Source organism: Balaenoptera borealis (assembly GCF_965194805.1).
Source record: "Balaenoptera borealis genome assembly, chromosome: 9".
Classification (NCBI taxonomy): Eukaryota; Metazoa; Chordata; class Mammalia; order Artiodactyla; family Balaenopteridae; genus Balaenoptera; species Balaenoptera borealis.
Window position 1 is genome coordinate 59,640,899 of NC_138873.1, and position 24,902 is coordinate 59,665,800.

Genomic DNA, 24,902 nt, shown 5'->3' on the forward strand with positions numbered 1-24,902 from the left:
AGGAGAACAAAACTATAGTAGGGTCAGAATTGCCTTATATGCACGTAGGTAGATCCTGGTGTGCTGCTGTGGCACCTCCCTGAGCCAATGGTGAAACAGGCAGTGGGCCCAGGGCACTGGGCTTCTCTCTACCTGACATTTTACCAACAAGGCCTGCTGCGTTGACCACTGAGCCTCATGTGTAACCTTGTCAGACACTGGGGCTATATCCCAGTGCATTGTACTGCTTAATTGCTGCTTTGGTAGTCAACTATGTGAGAGCAACCTTAAAACAAGCCCCAAGTGTCATTGTCACCAGTTTTTGAGCCCAGCCTTTTATGACCTGGCCTAGCTCATTAAGATTTTTCTCCCCAGCTCCACTGCTTTGGCTAATACCATAGCTAGTACCCTACAGTGAGAGGAAGCAGCAGTAGGATCTTGTTCAGACTTTAGGTATGGTTAAAACTGCTTAGCAGTGAGGTCTGGGTGTTGATTCAGACATTATTTGATAATTTAAAAGCTGGGAAGATATTTGTTATTTGGTCTGTATCAGAGACCAATGTCAAAAACCTCAGTCCTAGAGAGTTCCAAGATGGTGGAGGAGTAGGAGGACGTGGAGTTCATCTCTCTCTACGGATGCATCAGGAATACATCTACAGATGCAACAGTTCTCACAGAACACCAGCTAAACACTAGCAGAAGACCTTGGACACTGGAAAAGACTATAAAGATCCCCGTATAACTGGGTGTGATGAAAGAAAGAAGGGAGAAGGAGGGGGAGAGGAAGCAGGACAGGACCTGCACCCCGGGGGGTGTGGGGGTGGGAAGCTGAAGCAGGGGAGAGATTCCCGCATCTGGGGAAGCCCCCTCACTGATGGGGAAATCGGTTGGGACAGAAGGGAAGCATTTGAGGCTGTCAGAGGAGGGTGAAGCGACCAATCTGTGGCAGATGGGACAGAATGAAAAAACTCAGTCCTTCTCTTGGCTTTCCCACTTGAAAGATTTTTGTGCTTGGGTAAGTCACTTAAACTAAGCTAAAAGTTTATTTATCTGTTAAAAAAAAACCTTACCCTATCACATAGGCTATTGAGAAGACCAAATTAGGTTGTACATGTAAACGACAACAACACACTTTATAAGTTAGATGGACTTGTGTAAATGTGAAAATGATAGTATAGGTTTACTCAGCATAGTACTACACAATTATTCCCAACTTTGTGAAGTATTCTTATAGGTCTTCCTAAATAGGAATATCTTTTCCATCATGTGCTAAGAGAGATTTAGGCCGATTACTGCTTTCACACTTATGATCTGTTTCTGGTAAAAGGAATGTTTATTCCTAACTTATAAACTCCCTAATGGGAGGGACCATGTTTGACTGTTTACTTTTTACAACCAGTACATAGAACAGTGTCTGGTATTCACTATAGTGAATATATCTAGTAGATATTCAGTAAACTTGTGATGAATGAATGAGTGATAACTCTCGCTTGTCAATTCATTTTTTCTTTATTTGCTAAGTTAGTAAGCATAAGTTTGTCTTCCTACAGAATAACCACATCAACTAAGCAGAGGGGTGGGTGGATCTACAACTTGGAAAACTTGTAAGAAAATATTTGAACTGTATTTGTCCAGAATTTTTAGCTCTAAAAAATAGTGAAATATAGTTCTATTTGTTTTGTTAGTTTATTTCATGAGATCTTTTTCTTTCTTTAGGTATGCTTAGGATTGTGATGAAAAATCACTTCATCAGAGAAATAGCAAATGTCTTCTTATAACATCAACCAAAAAAAGAAAATCATGAAATAACCTCTTTTCATAGTTAGAGGTATACATTTGTTGAATTTCAGCAGTTGCGGAGCAGTAAATGTATGCCTGGTGAAAAACAAGATAGTACTAGGTGATGGAGAGACAGAAATGACCCTCAAGCTGAGATTTAGACCCTGTTTACTGCATGATCCCAGCATAACTAGTGAAGTGAGTGGTTAAATGCAGTAATTTTCTTTTTACTAAATTTGGTAGATCTTTTAGAATTGTGTAGGCAAGACTTTTAGGCAAAAGATGGGAACTTAGAACAAACAAGAAGGAGAACTTTAGTTGTGCTTAGTTTCTTCTACCATTCGTGACAAAGAAGTAATTATAGTAAAGTGAGGTATATAATGATTGGAAAGACTTTAAGTACCTTTAGTCCTTTTCATCTCTATTCACAAGATTCTTATTATTTATGATAAACATTAATTGCAAGTACTTCTTTAGCCATACATGATGATATATTCTTATGAGAGGAAGGCTATAGAAATTTTACTCATTAAATAGACTTTTAAATACTTAAAAGGAAAAAGCTTTTATTTTAAAATAATTTTAGACTTACAAAAAGTTGCATGAAAGGTAGATTTCCCTACTATATGCATATTTTTTTCCTGAACCATTTGAAAATAAGTATAAGATATAATTCTCTTTTACCCCTGAAGGGACATATACCTGCAACCTATTCGTAAATACTTGTGCCATGGGCTGAATTGTGTCTCCTCAAAATTCATATGTTGAAGTCGTAACCCCCATTACCACATAATGTGACTGTACTTGGAGGTAGGGCCTTTAAAGAGGTAATTAAGTTAAATGAGGTCATTAGGATGGGGCCTAATCCAATAAGAGCAGTGTCCTTATAAGAAGAGGAGATTAGGACACAGACACACACAGAGGGAAGACCACATGAAAACACTGGAAGGAGATGGCCAGTTTCAAGCCAAGAGGAGAGGCCTTAGAAGAAACTAACCCTGCTGACACCTTGATCTCAGACTTCCAGCCTCCAGAATTGTAAAAATTAATTTCTGTTGTTTAAGCTACCCAGTCTATGGTACTTTGTCATGGCAGTTCTAGCAAACTGATAAAACTTACAAAGGATAGCATAAGGATAACTTTTTAACATATTGCATAAAAAGTGACTTCAAGAGAAGTCCTTTGCATTGTCTAAAACAATCTGGATTAGTGTTAGGAATTTGAGCCTATTTATCTTTTCTTTGTTTGGGAAAAAATATCTGAAGTTGGGGGTGAGATGGGGCATGATAGGTAGCTCAGTAAGAATGTCATTCTGTTGCTTAGCAGCAGACAAGAAAACCAAGAGTGTTTTTTTAAAAGTTGGAGTTATAAATGGAACACCTGCATCCAATTTTGATTGCCTCACTTCAGGAATGATAGAGCATAAATTGAAAGAATCTGAAGTAGTGCAAAAACTGATTATAGGTATTGTAGGGGACTAGTATATGACAGTAATCCATAAATGTGGTTCAGCAACTGTTTACTTGGCCTACTAGGCTGGGATGACAGTTTCAAGGACCCCACTGCCTTCATCTTCATGAATTAGAAGACAAACAAAAATAGCTGAATTTTACTTCTGTTGGATATCAACACTCTCCTCCTAGTTTCTTTTTGCTGTGCCAGTTTATTCAGCAGAGTGAATATATAAGTAAAAATGCATACCACCCTGTCTGTTAATGAAAGCACCTGAGCTTTCCTACAAAAGATACGTAAACTGTCTTTTGCAAACAATATGATTTGATTTCGTGCCATGAATTTGCTTTCTGACGCATAGATAATGGTGTTCTCCTGACTGCGTTCTTATTTGATTTAGAGAACGCATTCCTGTATATTGGTAAGTAGAAGCAGGGATGGTCTTTCTTTTAGTAGAGCAAGTGCATTTAACAGACTTAAGGAAAGGAGTGGCCTCTCACCAGAGCCAGTGCTGATTATTAACTAAGATCGAACAACTGAAGCAGGAAGAACCTACTTTGGTCACCTAAATTGACTAATGCAGGCTGTCATTAGCTGTCACCTAAAAGGCAGTCCATTTCAGACAGATTTGTTCAGCTAGACAACATATAAAACAAAAGATATTAATAATTACTTTGTTCTTAAGCAGAATCAAGAATTAAGATTTTAATAACTTTTAATATATTATATCCTAAAACTAACAAACTTTTAAAAGTCTTTAATATATGTCTCCAGGCAAGAATATGTCTATACTTCTTTTCTATCCTGGATTGATTTACAGAAGTGCCAGTGGGAAGTGCCAGGCTTTTGGTGGGGTTGAGTGTGTGTGACCTGCATGATGGGCTATGATTCAGTCACAGTTGAGAAGCTTCTTGGGGGTCAGATTCATTATCATCCACATTCAAGACAGTAACCAGTATACCGGGTATAAGGAATCTACCTGGTAAGGACACATTCATTAGAGATAGCTGATTAACACATTCTCTCACTGTTGGCATGTCACAGGGGAAACCAAATTACAGTTATAAGACCTACCTGTCTGGTGAGTTCAGAATGAGAACAGTGAGCATTAGTTATGTGACTTAAATGCTTGAAGGCATCAACAAAAAACAGATTGATACCTTCCTCTTAACAGGAAGGAAAGACATGCTTTTGGAAGAAAATAGATAAAGTCTTTGGACCAGTGTACCGTCTTCAGCTGAGCATCGTTTAGATGAACAGTGTCAATCAATGTGTGCTTCAGATTCCTATGCTCCCTTGATGGTCCAACCCTTACCCCTCTGATCAAAACATTCTTTCTTTTATATAGGCAATAAGGTTACAGTCAAGTCCAGCTGGTGTGCAAACTGGCATGACTTTTTTTTTTTAAATTTGAAGGGCTTTAATACTGTTTTTTTTTTTTAATTTATTTTTGGCTGCGTTGGTGTTTTGGTGCTGCACGGGGGCTTTCTCTAGTTGCGGTGGCTTCTCTCCTTGCGGAGCATGGGCTCTAGGTGCGCAGGCTTCAGTAGTTGTGGCTCACGGGCTCTAGAGCGCAGGCTCCAGCAGTTGCGACACATGGGCTTAGTTGCTCCGCGGCATGTGGGATCTTCCCGGACCAGGGCTCGAACCCGTGTCCCCTGCCTTGGCAGGCGGATTCTTAACCACTGCGCCACCAGGGAAGCCCCTGCCATGGCTTTCTGACTGCTCATCTCTGCCATCATCCATCATGGGTTGATATGGAAATTGATCAGTTTAGTCATCTGTGAGCAAAGATGTATTCAACTGTATTATTATAGGAGAGATCCACTACAGTGGTAAAAATAGGTTCTGAAAGGAGACTACAGGGCAAGGCAAATGTGTGTGATTTAGTCTTAGGTTTTGTTCTTTCACACATATGGGTTTTTGGAATTTAACACATTATTTGAACCTTATACTAAAATTTCTGAGACTGTGGTCTAGGGTAGGTCTACAGTTAGGTTTAGAGAACTTTCCTTTTTTTTTCCTCAAAGGCATGTATAAGAGCTTTATTAATTTATGTCATTTATGATCTTGAACATTCTCTTTTTAGAGAACAATCAGAAGTTTTACTTTTCCACCACAATGCTGATCTTCAGGTTTAACCTATAAAAGACAATATTATTTTCAAGTTGTGATTATGTATCAGTATGTAAACTATACCGTATTGTAGATTTAAACTGTATAAAAGAACAGTTTGGTTTATAGCAAATATCTATAAAGTAATTGAATTGAAATATTCTAAATATAGTTAGTTTCAAGTACTTTAAATAGGTCTTAAAATACTTCAACTTTTATTCTATATTTCCCTTCCCCAAATTTAGAGATTGGAACACTGGGGCAAAAAAAAATTAAATTAGAGAAAGAGAAATTCATACATATATGTAGATGGATCTTAAATTACAATAATTGAGTGATTGTGTTCTTAGGATTTCTTTGGTGGTATTTCTTTTGTAAATTTATAAATTTTCATTTAATGAACATACTTTTATAAAATAGTATCTCATTACTTGTAGTTATTGCTGTGATATGTTTGAAATATATCATCGGTGAAGGTATACTTGTGATCAGGTGATGTCACTAGTCTCTCTGTTTTAGCTGGTGCATGTCTGTGATATATAAACTTACCTGTTTCTTTCAGATGCTTTCTAGGAATCATGGTTTGTTTATTTGTTTGTTTGTTTTTGCCATGCCATGCAACATACGGGATCCTAGTTCCCCGACCAGGGATGGAACCTGTGCCCCCTGCATTGGGAGCACGGAGTCTTTTTTTTTTTTTCTTAATAAATTTATTTATGTATTTATTTTTGGTTGTGTTGGGTCTTCGTTGCTGCGTGCGGGCTTTCTCTAGTTGCGGCGAGCGGGGGCTACTCTTTGTTGCGGTGCGCAGGCTTATTGCGGTGGCTTCTTTTGTTGCAGAGCATGGGCTCTAGGGGTGAGGGCTTCAGTAGTTGTGGCACATGGGTTTAGTTGCTCCGCAGCATGTGGGATCTTCCCAGACCAGGACTCGAACCCGTGTCCCCTGCATTGGCAGGCGGATTCTTAACCACTGAGCCACCAGGGAAGTCCCGGGAGCACGGAGTCTTAACCACTGGACTGCCAGGGAAGTCCGTAGGAGTCAGGACTTAGAATAGAGAAATATAGACTTGGGATCCTATCTTCCTATATTGAGTGTTACAAGTAAGGGTTGTATTCTTTATTAAAGATAAGCAACAATTAACTTTTAACTGCAAAAATTTTTAATTGCAAAAATTATTAATTAGTTATAATAATTATAAACCTGTATTAATATAAAATAGTGAACACAGTATTGCATATGTGGTTTATGTAAGGTTTCATTATATTATAAAATGTACATGGTATGCATAATTATAACTCTACTAAGCTATAAATCTGGAATATCTGAACCATTTATGTGAGTATAATAAGTATCAGTTATCATTTTATTAAGTATTTTTGCTTAGCACTTTAGTAGTGTGGAGGATAGGAGATTTTGAACTTTATGGGTAGCATCTCTTAAAAAGCTGTCAATGAAAATTTGAATTCCTGCCTTCTTTTACCTCTTAATAAATTTCCTTGTAACAAGTAGAGGCAATAATAATTCTCTATAAGTTAATAGTTATCCATTGGATTTTGAGGCTGCTGAACAGGGTTAGTAGGTAGATTTTAGGTTGAATATAAAAGGATTCTTTATTTCTTTTTTAAAAAAATATTTATTTATTTATATTTTGGCTGCATCGGGTCTTAGTTACAGCACGCGGGCTCTTCATTTTGATACGCAGGCTTCTCTCTAGTTGTGGCGTGCGGGCTCAGTAGTTGTGACACGCGGGCTCTCTAGTTGTGGTGCACGGGCTCAGTTGCCTGGCAGCATGTGGGATCTTAGCTCCCCAACCAGGGATCAAACCGGCGTCCCCTGCATTGCAAGGTGGATTTTTAATCACTGGACCACCAGGGAAGCCCCAAAAGGACTCTTTCTTTATGAACATAAACCCTACTACCAGGTGCCAGCTTCACCTAGAGTATGTTCTGAAAATTCTGTAGAAGAAATTAACATGGAACCAGTCACCTCTTAGTGACTCTGGTTCCACAGTGATTTAAATAAGGTTGGCCTTTGTTTAAAAATTGCAAACTCATTTGAAAATGAATCTGCTGCATTGCATTATTAAAGCTGCTAACTATTTAAATTGTGTTTTAATTTTATAGAGCTACTCTTGTGCTTATATTGAATTTTACAGGTCTAACCAGCAGAATTTGTCAATTTGGGAACCTAAAAGATATCTTAAGTCTTAAGTAAGAGGTTCATAAAGTTGTTCAGTTTTTATTTCTGAATACCTTTTTTTGTAGTACACTTAATATAGGTTTAATCCATCTATTTGTGTGTTCTACAAGGGTAAAAGTGATGCAAGTACTCATTAAGGTAGAATTGTTTTAAGTTGGGGGTGGGCGAATTCTTTCTGCGAAGGGCTAGATAGTAAATATTTTGGGCCTTGCAGGCCATATGGTCTCTGTCATAACTACTCAGCCCTGCTGTTGTAGTGTGAAAACAGCTATAAACAATACGTAAATGAATGGGTGTGCCACGTTCCAATAAAACTTTATTTACAAAAACAACCAATGGGCTGAATTTGGCCCATGAGCAGTATTTTCTCAACTGCTCTAAATCACTGAGACTGTGGTCTCTCTAAAATCAGGTCATTTTATGTCTGGAAGTGAAGAGGAAGTTTCTCCTTTTTGCTTTAGCATCAGTAGTAGTACTTTAATTCTGAATACTAATAGCATAGAGAAAGAAGATACTAAAGATATTCTAGGAGGAAATTGGTTAACTGGATTTGGAGAGATTGCAAGCTGATCTATAGATGTGTGCTCTATACCTGGGTACTCCCACAGTCTCTGGCTTATCATGAGCTCTGCTGGAGAAAGTCAGGAAACTGTTAACTTGTGCTTGCTCACCTCAGTGCTACCAGTCAACCCTTTTATTTATCTCTATTTGACTCCTTGTTACGTTCCTCACAGCATCCCTTCCAAGGTCATCCTTATCCCCTTATAGCTTGGTCTCAGCGTTTGATCTCATGTCTCTTATTTAGCAAAGATGTGTGATATTCAATATGAATCTCTTTATGTTCTATGTTAGTTCCTTTTTTAAGGTAGGAATGAAAAATGATGATTCTCTCTACTACTAAATGAATTTTTAATTCGCAATTTAATATGCAGACTGTGTAAGTTATTGTAAAATATTTGCCTGAATAAGTATAACAGGCCATGGATTCCTCTTCTATGACTTGAAATTCCTCCAGAATGCATCTACCCTTACATAGGTGTTTTCTAGATACATAATTATGAGAATATTAATTCAAAAGTGATCCATAATGTATAGTAAAGTTATGTAATTTTCAAGCATGTTTTTAAACCCTGAGTCATGATAAAGGTCACTTCTGAGAAAGTATGTGAATGGATGGAGGGATACACAAATAGAGTAGATAAGCAAAGAGGGCAAAATGTTAAGATTTGATAAATCTGAGTTGTGACTACATGGGTGTTTATTGTCTTGGACTCTATACTTGTCTGCATACTTGAGGTTCTTAATTGTAAGTAATTTAAAAATAAATGACCAGACAATTTCCCTGAATCATGAATGAGGTGTGTGTATATGTATTTTTTTTAATTTAAAATTTCTTATCCACAAGAATGTATGGGATCCTCTCTAAAAATTCTCTACCGTGTTCTGGAGCTTGCTCTGGGAAAATCTTATAAAACAACCTTGTGATAAGATCTGGTACTTTAATAAAAACAAACCTAATGTCATTTTCCCATCAGTAAGTTAAAATAGCTAAGTATTATGGAGAATCTGAAACTTAACTTATCTTCATATACCTCTTCTGATGTCAACATTCTGAGAGCTACATGGCATTGTCTTACAAATGTTATAAGTTGTGTTGAAACTTAAGCATAAAATCAATATAAACTTTTTTTTTTTTGCTTAAATTTTAAAAAATGCACAACAGTGAAACAATTAGTCTTAAGTCTAGTACCAATCTAGGGCCTATTATAACTATTATTATTTTATTTTTGCCCTAAGTTTATTTTAAATGAAGTACTTCATTACTTTATTTTCTCTATAAGAATCTGAATAAATATTTTGTGTTGTCATTGGCACATTCCTCAATCCCTCCCCAACTGATAATTTTTTCGTTTCTGAACACTTGGAATAGATTAAACAGAGGCTGTATAATATCATCTTAATTTTGTTAAATATGATTTATTTAGCTCAGAGGTTTAGAAAGTTTGCCACATGTTTGAGTAGTATTTTTTTAAATTTATAAACGGAAAAACTAGAGATCTGAATGCTTTGCGTTGCTCGTTTTTAAATTTTTCATGGCAGGCATGTCATCAAGTGAAATTTTGACTGTTTAGAGATATTTCAGGAACCATGATTATGTAGCAGTCTCGGACACCTTTGGGTTTCTTTAGTGGTGAGACCGTTTCCATTGCACAGGACGGATGGGCTGAAATGGCAGAAACATGACTAGAAAGTGCACGTTTCAGTCAGCATGTCGCTAGTGACAGGTGCTCGATGGTTGTTGGGATCCTTGTCAACAAAGAGAATTCTTTGACATTAAAGTCACCGGCTCAATCCTGAGTTGGGGTGGCTATTGGCAGTTCCATCAGCCTGCAGCTGATCAGTGAATGTCAGAGCTGCCACTGTTCTACAGTTGTCACCAACCCTCGGTGCTCTTTTTTTTTTTTTGGAGGGAGGGAGGGATGGTTTAGCTTGTCTTGTTCAGTCTTCACCAGGCTTTCAAATTGCTTACGTTTGGAAAATGCACTGAGAGGTCATAGGGAATATAGGTGTCTTTAGGGCATGCAAAATCATGTACAGAGTGACGACTTACTACGTGGAGACGAGTAATGATTACCTTGACTCCAAGCCAATCAATGGTGTGAACACCTGGGGACTCATTAAATGGCATTTGTGGTGTTTGTAACAGAGGTTTTGAGCTCTATTTCAGGAAAAGCAGTGACAGCCTTTAATGTCTAATTGACCTCTTCTCTTTGTTTCACTTTCTTGTCCTTTCCTTATTTGCCTCTGATGTGGTTCCTGATGGCAGCAAACAGCCCTGCTCAGCGTTTTGAACTTCTGTTCAGAGCTTCAGCACCTCAGTTTAGGTAGTTGTGTCATGGTGAGTATTTGAAAATTCTTTATTCTCAGTTGCTGCTTCTCTTTTTCTTCCCATGGGTGACTTTTATCCGGACCCGACCCTCCCCACACCCACCCACAGCTTTTCAGATTTATGCATAACTATGTGCACCCCGCTTTAAAACATTTTTCTTAAATGGGAGAATTTGTCTTTGAAGCATTGACATTATCTGTGAGAACAAGGAAAGAAGTATAGTGTGGTGCAAAGAGTGTGGTTCTGCCTCAAGCCAGATGTTATCTCAGACAAGCTATTTAACTCTCTGGGCTTCTTTACAAAATAATATATCAATCATACCCAAATGCCAGTAGTCTGCTAAGTTTTTCACAAAGCTAATTTTAGTTTTTGAGTTCAGAGATTATTTTCTGGAAATGCTGATGATAGTAGATAGGTTTATTTTGTTTGTTTTACTGTCCTTACTGAGTAAGATAAAAAGATGGACACCAACCTATGTTGGAACTAATTTTTTTGAAACGTTACTGGTCTGTGAAATCCAAAATCCTAGGGACTGTTGGAATAAATAATCTTGAAAGTCCTTTCAGATATAAAATTATAAGTTATATGTCATTGGAAGAGTTCATGGGATGAATTAAATGTTTTTCAACTAAATTACATGGTTAATAAATAAGACTGACACTCAAGGGACAGTAGAACTCTGTGCGCATGTGTGCACACATGCACACTCACAGGAAATGCATCTCCCAATATAACTGACTGTGGAGGGATCCATTCTTCTTTATTTTCTTACCTGCCCCCCCATACCCAAAGTAGATTCAGGAGATGCTAAACCCTTCCAGTTTTGCATCCACTTATTAGGAAGACCTGAATAAGCAGGATGGTTGCAAGATCAGAGAAGTTTTTAGGCCTTATTAAACCCCATGTATGGGCTCAGGCCCATCCCGGTCTCTGGAAACAATCTGAGAGCCCACTAACTCAGCATTAGGTTTCCCTTCTGGTCAACTTTTGACGTTAGTAAGCCATTTCATGGGCTTCTGTTGGGTCCTTCTAGTGGCTCTTCTGGATGGGCTCAGTGACACTCCTTGGCACTTTCTGTGACAACACACCAGCCAGTTACTGTCACTTGGACTTTGCTTATTGTTAGCCTGCCTTCTTTAGATTGGTAAGGACCCTGCTTTGACTTTGGCCAGAGGTACCTTATTCTGCCTGTTAATTACCTCCCCATAACCTAGAGCAGCATTCTCTAGAAAAGCAGGCCGCTAATCACAGACACTTTAGAGTTGGAATTATGTATGAATATAGTTGGAATTAGGTGTAGTTGAAGTCAGCATTTTCCAAAGCTGACCTATGGAACATTAGTCCTAAAAGATATTCAAGTTAAAAAGTTGTGTATTGTAGGGGGAAAGAAGGGGGAATAGGAATTCTGGGTCTAAATTAGGAAATGATGCTCCTATATCCTCGCCCTGGAGTTTTCAATGGTATGTCCTACAATAAAGAAACAGTTTGCCTTTGCTTAAACCAGTGTTTGCCAACTTTACCTGGCTAATGAACCCATTTTTTCATGTTACATCTATTATTATGTAATATGGTATGGGAAATGCTATTTTAGATAAATAGGCTATTTTTAAATTAAAGTATGTAGTTACCAGTATTGTTATAATTGATATTTATTCGCCAGAAAATGAAGTTTTAAGGACTTGACATTCAAAGTTCAGAAATACTGCTAATACTGCTGATACTGCTACTAACGTGGTGATTGAAACATTTCATACTTGTCACAGAAGTACTGTTCTTCACAGCAGATCTGGGTTCACCAGGACAGTAACACATACAGCTCTTGGTTGATACTTTAATACCATGTTTATTTCAGTTTCTTTCCTGTCAGCTGACCAAAAGGCAGGATGATTCATTTGATATTTTATTTTTGACTATCAAAATAATAGCAATCAGAATCATGGGTTTTGGAAAGTTTTTAAATTGCTTCTTTCTAAAGAAGCTAATTGGCTGCACTAAAGATCAAAGCTAGTTTTGTGTTGTTCGGGTCCACTCACATAAGAAGATAGTTGTATTTACCCAAATCTATTTCTCGTGGTCTTCTGCATGATTGTTCCTGAAGAACCTTAGAAATCATCACCACTGTATCTAATCTATCAGCTCTTTGGTTCTGACTCAAAATATAGCCCCCCAACCTGTCCACTTCTCCAATGCCACTGCTTCACCTTAATCCAAGACCCGGCATCTCTCCTCTGCGCTAGTGCAGGCCTCTTCACTGGGCTTCCTCCTCCATTCATACCCACCTTAGACCATCCTCTAGAGTCCGGAGGGGTTTTTGTTTTAATGTGAATCATATTTTTTTCAAACCCTCCATTGATCTCCTTATAGTTAAAATAAAAATTCAAAGCCCTTCACGGCCTGATGGCCTGGCCCCTGCGTAGCTCTCTGGCTTCACAGCCTGCCCTCTCTCTCACTTCCCTTGGGCCATGTACCCATCATATTTCTGTTCTTGAATGAGCCACGCTCATTCCCAGAGATCCCGGCAGCCACCACTCCCTCCCTCAACCTCTGCCACTCTGATCGCTCTCATGTCACCCTGTTTTATTGTTTTACTTATCACTCTCTGAATTTATTTTGCTCATTTATTTGTCTGTATGTCTTTCCAAGAAATATGAACACAGTCTTTTTTTTTTGATTCACTGTTGCTCCTAGTATCTGGAGTGATGCTGGCACGTCGTAGATGAAAATATGAATAAACAAATGAACAAAAGGAAGTAATCATTGGAAATGTTTGCTGTTTTGTTTCCTTTTGACTTCTGGTGATAATGCTGATACCTGATTATAACAAAGTCAAATGAAACTCCTAAAAGAATCTGTTTAAAGAAACATTATTAAAACATTCAAAGCCCATGAACTGAAATGTATAATTCTTGACTAGTGGAAGCTTATGCCACGATCATGAGGTAAATCATTGGACACCTCCAATAACTGACAGCAGCTAACTTATCACAATCTAAATTATTTTTCAGGTTGCATTTTCAGTCCCCAAATGCCTCATTTAACCCAAAGCTAGTATCCTTATTAGTACCATCAGCATATTCACTTACTATTTTAGAGCCTAGCAAAGTGCATACCTTTATCAGGGAGATCTTACATATATCAAAGTAGCAACAGCACGGTCAAAATGGGAGGCATACAAGGACAATACATAATCCTCAGATTCTTTAAGAGGGACTGAGGATTTCAGACTGCTTTGGGATTTAATTCATGAACGTCCTCTGTCTGGAATTCTGTTAAATGGATTTTTAAGTAAGTGATTACTCTCGCTGTTTAACGAAACCGTGGCAGATCTGTGAGATGAGTGGGCAGATCTGTGTTAACGACGATGTGGGTATGTTTGCACAGAAGCAAACAACAGGAGATGATTAAGAATGCTCTAACATGCTCAAAACAGTTTTGTATTTCTGAGCATAATGTGGGAAAGATTGAAATTATTTGGTTTCCAGATTGAAGACTATGACGTGATAGCTAGCATGATAGGAGCCAAGTGTAAACAACTCCGGACTCTGGATCTGTGGCGATGTAAGAACATTACTGAGAACGGGATAGCAGAGCTGGCTTCTGGGTGTCCGCTTCTGGAGGAACTTGACCTCGGCTGGTGTCCTACTCTGCAGAGCAGCACCGGCTGCTTTGCCAAACTGGCACGCCAGCTTCCAAACTTGCAGAAACTCTTTCTAACAGCTAACAGGTCTGTGTGTGACACAGACATTGAAGAACTAGCATGTAATTGTACCAGATTACGCCAGCTGGACATATTAGGTAAGGATACAATCTGTAAATTTCTTTTAAAGCCTTGACATAAAAACTGACCTCAGACTTTTTATAGGGAGAAAAAAAATTCTTGGATACAATAAAAATGTTGTCCTGATAATTATAACTGTATTTAAGTAAAAGAGTGAGGGTAGTAACAGAATTTTATAGTTGAACCTATCAGAGAGCTCTAAATAACCATAATTCTTGGTCTAGGAAGAAGAGTGAGAATTTGTGTGAGCTGTGTTCTCCATTATTATTGACAGATAAGAAATTAATCCGTTTGTATAATGAATTCAAGGCACACACACACACATATGGCTTCTTGATGTTAAATTCTTGATTAAGGAATATTGTGAAATTTCCATCCCTGATGATTCTAGTTTTTAGGAATAGTTCTACCCTAAGGCAGAGCTATTGAAAATCCTTCCCAGTGCTGGGATTCCTTGTGTCTTTTTTGCAATTTACAGCCAGAAACCCTGTGATATTTTGTTACTTCTGACATTGGCCAGAAGTGCTAGCAATGCCACTGTTATAATTGCCCACACAGTGGTGAACCCAAATAGCACTTGCACTGTGTTTCTAGTAATCTATTAATACTAATAGATTAGTCCTTGAAGTGCTAATTATATCCTTTCCTGTTTATTCAACATTCAACCAAAGGGAAACCTGAAGATATTCAACACTTATGTTTGTAGTTTCAGTTAAAATCTCTCCACAGCCCAGGCTTATGGTACATTTGTAGATGTTGCTTATGTAGTTGCATGTTACTTATTCAAGTTCCTTGTAGGCAGAAATTCTTGCTTAAAAATTTAGGAAGGGAAAATTAAGCATATGGGATTAACAGATACAAACTACTGTATATAAAATTGATAAGCAACAAGGATATATACACTGGAATTATATCAAGTATCTTATAATAACCTATAATGGAATATAATCTGCAAAAATTACTGAATCACTGTGCCATACACCTGAAACTAACACAATATTGTAAATCAACTGTACTTCAATAAAAATAAATAAAATTTTAAAAAATCAATAAAAACAGTTGGCTAAAAAAAAAACCTTAGGGAGAAATTCTTGCCTATTATATGCACACTTTAGGCTAGATACTTCATCTGTGTTATATTCTCCTTAATCTTCATAGCTCAGGAAGCTGGGTATTATTGTCTTTTCATAGATGAGGATACTGGAGCCAGCAGTTAATATGTGGCAGAGCAAGGGTTCACGTACAAGGGTTTTGTCTCCACAGTCAGTACTGTCTTTTCAAAACACCACACCACTTACCTTGCTTGTTTCTTTGCCTGCCTATCTACCTTCCCCCTTGAATTAGCCTAGACTTTTTAAAATAAGGTAATTATTTTGAAACGTTCAAGAAAAAGTCATGACTTCACAGGGGCAATGAGGAAAGGCAGTCAAGGGCCTTTTAAAATGATCACTAATTGCGTCAGGCTTCACTTCAGAGGATGGTGTCATTGTTGTTTAAAATCTAGTTTACAATTCTCCCTCCAAAAAACCCTCAAATAAACCCAAAAAACATACACTAGAGATGGAGAGTAGCCAGTAGCTGAAAGAGATGCTACCAAAGAAGTCGGTAACACTGATCCCAAAACAAAAGCACCGTTGTGATGAACAGTGGGTTCAGTTGTCAGGTGGCCTAAGTTTGGTCTGTAAATGTATGAATTACTTGACAGAGACATAAAAGAAAAGGAGGTACGGAGTATAATGACTTCTTTTTGAAGACATTTGTGACTTTCATGAGCATAAGAACAAGGCAGTATCATTATTTATTATGTCAAATCTAATTACCGATGCAAGATGACCGTCATGCGAATATATTGGAACATCTTATTTCAAATATAAAGAGCACAGTAAAAAGTAATATCACTAGTAGTCAATAATTAATATTGTTAACAACAACATGACTATGTGCTTTATACTGTTCTGAGCATATATTAACTGATTTAATCATCACAACAACCTTATGAGGTAGATATTATTATTAGCCACAGAGGAGGAAACGGGTGGAAATAGGTTAAGTGATTTGCCCAGGGCTCATAACTAGTAAGGAATCTGGACTTGAACCAGAGTCTATGCTTCTAACCACTGTGGTATATTTTCTTTACTTTTATTGTTGTTTTTTGGTTTCCTTTCATCGTTTAGTGTTAGAATCCTTATTTTTTTTTTGAAAAAAAGGATTCTTAGTTAAACCATGCTGATATTCATTATTTTGTCATTTTGTGATTAGCACATATGAATGTTAAGTGGCATATCTTCGTCATACTTAACGTACTTATCGATCAGTACAAAGCTGAATAAGACACAGTCCCTGTCTTCAGGAGTTGAAAACCTAGCAAGAAAGAATAAAACAAGCATATATATAACTGTAGTGCAAGCCAGAAGCAAGTCCACTTTGATGGGGCTCAAAGAAAAGAGAGTATATATATGATCAGAGAAATAAGGAAAAGCCTAATTTAAAAGGCTAATAGATATTTGAAAGGTATCCTTAAAAAGTGAGCAGGAAATTGGGGGAGAAGGGCATTTTAGGCAGAATGAATAGCATGAAGCAAAAGCAAAGGAGTTAAAAGTACAGAATATCTTTAGAGAATAGGCAGTCTAATTTGATCGAGAATGTTGGTATAATGGAGGGTGTCATGGAGAGTTTTGAACACCAGGATGAGGCGTATGCACAAAATTAAACAAGAGCTTTTACTGGGTTTTAATTAAGGTTATGAGTGATGTATTTAGAGCTGTGTTTTAGGAATACTTATCTGGAAATGAGTAGTAGGTGAATTGGAGAAGGAAGAAATCAAAATCAAAGAGATTAGCTTCAATAATCCATCTCACGAGGGTCTACACCAGGGTGATGGCGTTGGGCAGTTAACCACCATTCCTTCATTTTTTCATTCATTACACACTTATTGAGCATATACTGTGTTTGGCATTATTTTAAACACTGGAGATATTCAGTACCCTGAAGGAGCAAGCTGACTGAAAACAGAATTGTGTCCTAAGTGGATAACAAAACAACAGCACACAGTACCCTGGAAACATAGGACAGGTGACCCTAGCCCAGTTAAATGTTCAATCTCTGACTTCCTTCCCTGGCATTCTCTTAGGCTTTAGGAACTCCTAATTTATCAGGAAACTCAGATTCTAATGACCAAGACTGGCAAATAGAAAAAAGTCACAGCCCTAGGTGAAAAGCTCCACAGAGCCAAATGGCTTAGGTGAGGTTCTCTGATCTTATATAACAGAAACCCCCTCAAGATAACTTAAGCATACGAAAAAGACGATTATTATGAAGATACAGGTGTCCATCTCAGATCCCATGGGTAGAAGCTGGGTATGGTCAGACCTCAGGAGAGACTGGAAAACCATCAAAAGGCGAGGAAGCTTTTTCTCATTTTCGTTCCTTCTCCTATCCTGCATACTCAGGCCCCTGTCCCTAACCCACTCCCTCTGCCGCTGTACACTTACAGAGACGTTTGTGTCTGCTTCTCCCCTTGGTTTTGCTTTGTTCTTTTCTTGTCATGCTGGCCATCTCTGTTCCTCTGGGTACACATGGCTAAATATAGCAGCCCTGACCCAGTTTTCCATGTCTTTAGTTCAAGAGATCAAATGGGCACTGGAGGCTTTACTGAATCCCAATTCTAAATTCCCAGGAGAATCTGCATTGGTTTATCATGGGGCCATTCGCAGCCAGGGTAGCAGTATAGTTACAGCTTCTGGTAGAAGTATAGTTACTTCTTCCTTCTCATGGCGGGAAGGCGCGGAGAAAGGATTTCTCAGAGAAAAAGGCATAGACTAGTGTTTCAGAACCTTTAATCCCCATCCCAGGTATGTATATGTAATATGATTGTGATGATTTTTTTTCTCCCTAGAAAAGCTATAGTTACAACAGATGACATCTTAGAGCCTAGTGATATTTGGTACTTATTGAGTGCCTGCCATGCATCAGGTGCTTTACATAATTTATATGATTTATAACTCATCTGAATATCCCATAATCACTTCAGATTTAACATGGGCTAAATAGTACTCATCATCCATCATTTGTCTTCCAGTAATGCCATTTTATACCTACCACTTACTGTAAAACTTATCGAATTGTGTTGTAGTTATTTGCTTTCAACTCTAGTCGATGAGTTCTTTAAGGCAGACACGTGTCTTACTCATCTTTGTATCTCCAGTGCCTGAAACAGAAGTTTCTACAGGGTAGTCGCTCAGTAATTGCACTGCATGGAATTAGAGGTTGAATCATTAAGTATTGCTGCCTGATTTGACCCATGGGTTCAGGAAAATGAGATGTGCAAACAGTTTTGAACTGGGGTGAACAGAAATAGGAAAGTCTGGAGGAGCTGATTGGAAAGGGTAGGAGGTAGGACTGAAGATAGAATGGGTAGAGATTGACAAAATTCAGGTCCTAGATACCAATTTGGCTGGGAAATTTTATTTTTTTTTAACAGGACTATTTCAATATGAAGTCTTGTTTTAAGAAATGTTTTTAATTTGTAAAAGTCCATTTTAAGTGTATTGTAAATAATAAAAAGGGACTTTTTATCAGGATATTATATAAATGTTATATAATATTTTGTTTGGTTTTTTTTAAACAGGAACAAGAATGGTAAGTCCAGCATCCTTAAGAAAACTCCTGGAATCTTGTAAAGATCTTTCCTTACTTGATGTGTCCTTCTGTTCACAGATTGATAATAGAGCTGTGCTAGAACTCAATGTGAGCTTTCCAAAAGTGTTTATAAAGAAGAGCTTTACTCAGTGACTTCATATATGTCTTATAATAAAATTAATGTGCTTTTTGTAGGGTTTTGTTTTGGGGTTGGTTTTGTTTAGTTTTTATAATGGTGGGAATATCTTAAGACATTTGTGGATTTTAAAGAAAAATATGGAACTGTCCATTAAATCATTAAATCAGTGATGTAAACAAGTGTTTTCATAGAATATTGTAAGCACTTTCTTTTAAGAATATATGAGTGGCTCATATTATTTTTGTCTTATGTTAATCAGTGATATTATGCTTTAGTCAATAACTACATGTTTAATAAAAGAGTAATATGGAAACATTTTAACTTATTTTGAAAGGAGCACTTTGAACAATAAAGTATCATGATATTTATGCAAAAATAAAGTGAATTTTTCACACCGCCATGTAAAGATGCCTTATTAATAATAAGCCTTATGACCTGGCCAGTATTTCGTTTGGTATGTACAAAATTGTCAGAGTTGGTTGGAGAAAGAATCTTACTTTTTATCTGTTAAGATTATTTTTTACGTTGATATACTAATTCTTCAACTTGAAAGTTTTCGGTTTTTCCAATTTTCTTCTGATATATTTATCTATTTTACTACTGGATAATATCAGTAGTAAAATATGGGCATAATCAAGAACAAGAGGTAAACTATTAAACGAAATAGTTTTCCAACTGTTCAGCAGATACCTTAAAAATTTGCCAGAGGGAAAGGTTTAAGACTTCTGAATTATATGTGGATTTTATTTTATTTTTTTTCCTGTGCCCCAGCACCTTAAATAATTAGAAATCAGGAACAGTGGAGAAAACAAACAAACATTGTTTTGTTAAATAGTAAATTGATTTAGTTCTGCTGCTAAGAAAGTAGACAGAAAATATTTTGTGGAATGAAAAAGCAGGGCTGTTTCGAATAGCAAACTAATACTAAATATATAGTGTAACAAAATTTATTTTCCTGCACAGGGCGAAATGTTTATTTCCAATATCCACACATCCTAGAGTGATCCCATAGAACTCTGCTGTCCAATACAGCAGCCACTAGCCACATGTGGTTATTTTATTTAATTTTAGTTAACTTAAATTTAATTAAAAATTCCATCCCTCAGTTGTACTAGCCACATTTCAAGTATTCGGTAGTTACCTGAAGCTAGTGGTTATCATATTGGACAGCACTATTCTAGAATTTCTTGCTATAAGATGTAGTCATTTAAGAAAAAGCATATTTAGTTTAAAAATTAGCACAGTTAATATATATCTCTAGGAAAGTTTTGAGGATACTCTCAATAGTACTTATATGAAAGCATTTTACCACCAAAGTAAAGCTAGTGGATTTATACATACAGAAAATAGTAGACATTCAGTAAATAGTTACTGAATGAATAAGAATATATTATTGAATTAAGCCATATGTCAAATTTTAAAATTATAAATGTTATAAATTACTAGTAGCACTGTGTTTATTCTTTTATAGAATATAAAGAATGTAATATGTGACATTTAAAATATTAAAATAGTAATCCAATCTCCTCCACGTAAGAAACCATTGTATGAGAGCTGCTGTCTTGTTGGTGTGCCCCACAATGTCTTCTATTTGATGGCAGAAGCAAAGGGCAGTTGGAAAATGGCTTGGTTATCCTCTGTTATTAGCTTCACGCATTTGGATTTCCTTTTCACCCAGGAATGTATGTAAACATCTTAAATGTTTTATTCAGTGGACCTTTTAGGAGGATGAGATTTATAATTGGACTACCAACTGGGTGAAGCAGTGCTTTTATCTTAAGCTAACAGCTGCCACTGAGTTAATGCTTACTTTGTGCCGGGCACCCTTTCCTGTGTTTTGCATTTACTAACTCACTTAGTCCTCTTAACAACCCTGTAAAATAGATACCATTGCTTACTCCCATTTACAGATGAGGCAGAGAAAGATTGAAGAACTTACTCATGATCCCATGGCTGCTAGTGGCAGAGCCAGCAGCATACAGACTCAAGCCATCCAGCTTTAGAGACAGTGCATTCAATCCACGCTTTTAAAAATGTCCAGGTAGTATCTGGTTCTAGAGCAGAGGTCAGCAAAAATTTTCTGTAGAGGGCCAGATAGTAAATATTTTAGGCTTTGTGGGCTAAGAGGCAAAATGGAGATTATTATGTAAGTACTTACGTAACTAAAGAGAAAATGAATTTCCACAAAATTTTTATTGACAGAATTCAAAACATAAGAATAATTGAGAACAGTTTTTTGTATTACAGTTCTACTAAGAAGAAGAAAGAAATACTTTGGGGGAGGATAACATTTCACTTAATTGGGATTTAATGTTAATATTTCCTGTCATCAAAATTGATTGTATGTATTCTTCTGTTAACGTTGATCTATAGTAAGATTTTACATATTTTGTTTTTGAAAATATCTTTCATACAGATAAGTATTGCCAAATACTTACATTAATCCACGAGAAAATGATTTTCATGGAGCATATTTATCACTTGGAAGGCATTGAAAGAATTCCATTAGGTTCTTTCTTCTCTTGATATTTTTCTTTTAGAATGTTATTACATTGCAGATTACTCACTTCCCGACTCACTTCCTGATTGAAGGTTAGGTGGAAGCTCCTCAATTGCATAATTGAATGGATTTTGACAAATGGGTGTTTCCTTTACACTTGCACTGAGGTCCAGAAAACGCTGCTGGACATATCCTTTGAGCTCAGAAAGTATATCTGCTGTCAATTCATGTGAGAATAGAGCTCCTGCTGCTTATCTTACCTTTGATAGCACAGGAAGTATATAAAGCAGCTTGACCTGACTTCATGATTCAAACAGTGTTAGTTGTCATCAAAATTACTTTACTGTAGTCTGTTTCACATCTAAGCACTGTTTTGCTGGCTTCACCTCCAGAGCTTCTGATTCAGTAGAATTTGCATTTCTCATGGTAGTCAGGTGATGCTCATGCTGCTGGTCTGAGGGCCACCCTTTGAGAAGCACCGCCCTACAGCTCTCCTTGAGTCGGAAGCTTTTCCCTGAATCCCAGTGACTCCCACCTACAGTGGGAGTAGCTATTCTCACCGTTGTGCACTGTTTCAGTTTTTGGTTGCATTCATTACAAAACATTATCAAGACTGCAACAGAAGCTAAATTACAAAGCCATTCAGTATTCTGTAATACTGGTTGAGTGCATTTCTTCTGTTTCAGAAAAATCTCAATATCAGCTCTGATCTCAGAAACTCACAATAAAACTACCACTGCTTAGCCAACAGACTGTTGTGTGGGAGGACAAATCAGGATATTCAGCTTCTATATCTGATGAAAAAATAACAGCTGATGACGGTAAGATGCAGTTCACCATTGACACTGCTAGCTCAGTAACATAAGATTGAATCATACATATTCCACAGAGTACCTGCAGATGAATAATACAGTAAATAACCATAGGTTTTAAACATTGCATTTTCACAAACTTCGTAAATTTGACCAACTAAGCCCTTGTTTACCCCACACATATTTTTACCACCACAAGTTGTAACACATCTTAGCAGATTCTACCTCAGGTTATACTGAACTCATGTTTTCTTAACTTCTTAGAAAATATTCTTGTCCATAATTGTCCTATGCAGACGACTCATAGAAACCAACTCTTCAGTCACTTCAACCTTGGCATTGACTCATCAAATAAATCACAATAACCAGGCAGTATCGGTAACATCTTTTGACACATCAAGAGCCAAGGAGAACAACTCAGAATCATTTGCCTTGGTTTTTTATTGACTAATGATGTTGTTCTCAATGTTCTCGATTCTTTGAGCAACTGTTCTTGCCAAAAGGCTAATTTAATAGTCTTAAGCAAGTTTACTTTGGACACATTTCTTTAGCTGACGAATCAAAAACAATTTAATTAACTCACCATTGGCAAATGGCTTTCCTTGCTTGGCTAACAAATGAGCCACTCAGAAACTTACTTTGGCTGCAGCTTTATTTTCATTTTTTAATTTTTGTAAAGAAATTCTGCTGTGATGAGATAACTTGTTTTAAATTTTCTAACTTTTCTGGCCACTGCATTCCTATGAATTGAAAATATTGTGGTGAGCGCTTAGTGTGGTAATTCCACCGTGTATAATATTCTTTCAGAGCAGCTACAGGGTCTTTGCATTTTAGACACAATGCTTTGCCATCTAATTCGATAACAATCCATACTCCTCCGTGCCTTAAACACATGACGCTTGAAGTCTCCTTTTTTGTTGTTCCGACGTTATCGGTATGCACGGGTAATAAAAAATTTTGAAATATTGTGGAATGACAGTATGTGTGGCATTCAAAATGTTGGTGGTAATAACTATCACTACAATTTGTAACGTGCTGAGCAGTAGTGCAAAACGATGAGAGCACTGCCTAGGTCTCTGCTGCTACAGCTCAACTCTGCCATTGTAATGTGGAAGGCACCATAGACAAATGAGTGAGTACGTGTAGGCACGTTCCCATAAAACTCTATTTCTGCACACTGAAAGTTGAATTTCATGTGATTTTCATGTGTCACAAAATAGTCTTTTGATTCATTTATTATTAGCCGTTAGAAAATGTAAAAACCATTTTTAAGTTGCAGTCTGGATTTGGCTTGTGGTCCGAATGTGCGACCTCTGAGGAGATTCTCAGATCAGTTAGTTAACCCAGGTTTGCCCATTCCTAATTTTATAAACCACATTCAAACCTGTCCTCAGCTTATAATCTTTCTCATTTTACCATTTAGATTTTAAAATTAGGGACAGTATTTTACTGACTCAGAGAAAACAAAACTTTTTTTACCATAACAAGAATTTTGGATTTTTTTCTTTTTTATTGAGGTATATTTGACAATTTAGAATTATATATATTTAAGGTATACAATTATTCAATTGATAATTCGATATACATATACATTGTGGAAAAAAATCACATCCAAACTAATTAACCTATCTGTCTATTCAGATAGTTAACACTTTTTTTGGGTGGTGACATTAAGATCTACCCTCTTAGCACATTTCAAGTAAAAAGTATTGTTAACTCTAGTCACATTGTTGTACAATAGATCACCAGAACTTATTCATCACGCATAACTGAAACTGGGTACCTTTTGACCAGCCTCTCCCCATTTCTCCCTCCCAAGTCCCTGGTAACCACCATTATACTCTCTGCTTCTATGAATTTGACTATTTTAGATTCCACATATAAGTGAAATCATGTAGTATTTTTCTTTTTTTTAATCTGAAAAAAAATTTATTGATGTCTCTCTGGAAGTGAATCAAGTGAATGTACGGCAGCAAGAAACACAGCATTGAAGATCAGCTATACCCCATTATAAAGTAAATTATAAAAAAGAAATACAAAGACAGTGAGAGAGCGAGAAATACTTACAAAATACGTTCAGGGGCTGTAATGCAACGTGGACTGACCGCACAAGACCCACAGCTGCATGAGACCTAAGGCTGGACGCTCGTGGGGCTGAGAGAATTGGTGAGGATGGGTCAGCAAATGCAGCCCCTTTAGAATAATACTTCCTGGCCCGCGATTGCATGGGTCCCAGAACTCCAGGTGCAGGGGACCCTTCCTACAGCTGAAACATGCATGGGACACAAAGAGGATGGTACATTGTCTGATCGGGAAGAGTTTGGAAAAGGCCCCTCATCTCCTCATCTCCTGGTGCTCAGGTTCTCCCCACCGGCCTCTTTCCTAACAATCTCCCCACTTGGGGAATCCGCACCTTCAACATCCTGTTTCGAACAGTTTGCAATTTGTCCGGAGGATGAAGGGGAAGGGGGGGGGGAACCAATGAGAGACAAGCCCTAGGTGTTTGGACAGGCATCATGTAGTATTTTTCTTTCTGTCTGGTTTATTTCACTTAGCACAATGTCCTCCAGGTTCATCCATGTTGTTTGCAAATTGCAGGATTTCCTTTTTTTTTAAGGAT

The 24,902-nt window shown here is 37.3% G+C and overlaps 1 protein-coding gene and 1 long non-coding RNA gene across 3 annotated transcripts in view; one reads left to right on the plus strand and one right to left on the minus strand.

Annotated features, from left to right (window-relative positions):
* The window catches only part of FBXL4 (F-box and leucine rich repeat protein 4), a 70,410-nt gene extending 51,040 nt beyond the window's left edge, over positions 1 to 19,370 (plus strand). For both annotated transcript variants that reach the window (XM_082405235.1, XM_082405236.1), the window contains exons 7-9: positions 10,353 to 10,424; positions 13,898 to 14,210; positions 18,821 to 19,370. In XM_082405235.1, the coding sequence (XP_082261361.1) occupies positions 10,353 to 10,424; positions 13,898 to 14,210; positions 18,821 to 18,984 (549 nt within the window). In that variant the 3' untranslated portion in view covers positions 18,985 to 19,370. The remainder of the gene's footprint in view (positions 1 to 10,352; positions 10,425 to 13,897; positions 14,211 to 18,820) is intronic.
* The window catches only part of LOC309634829, a 346,981-nt gene that overhangs the window by 271,706 nt on the left and 50,373 nt on the right, over positions 1 to 24,902 (minus strand). The window lies entirely within an intron of this gene.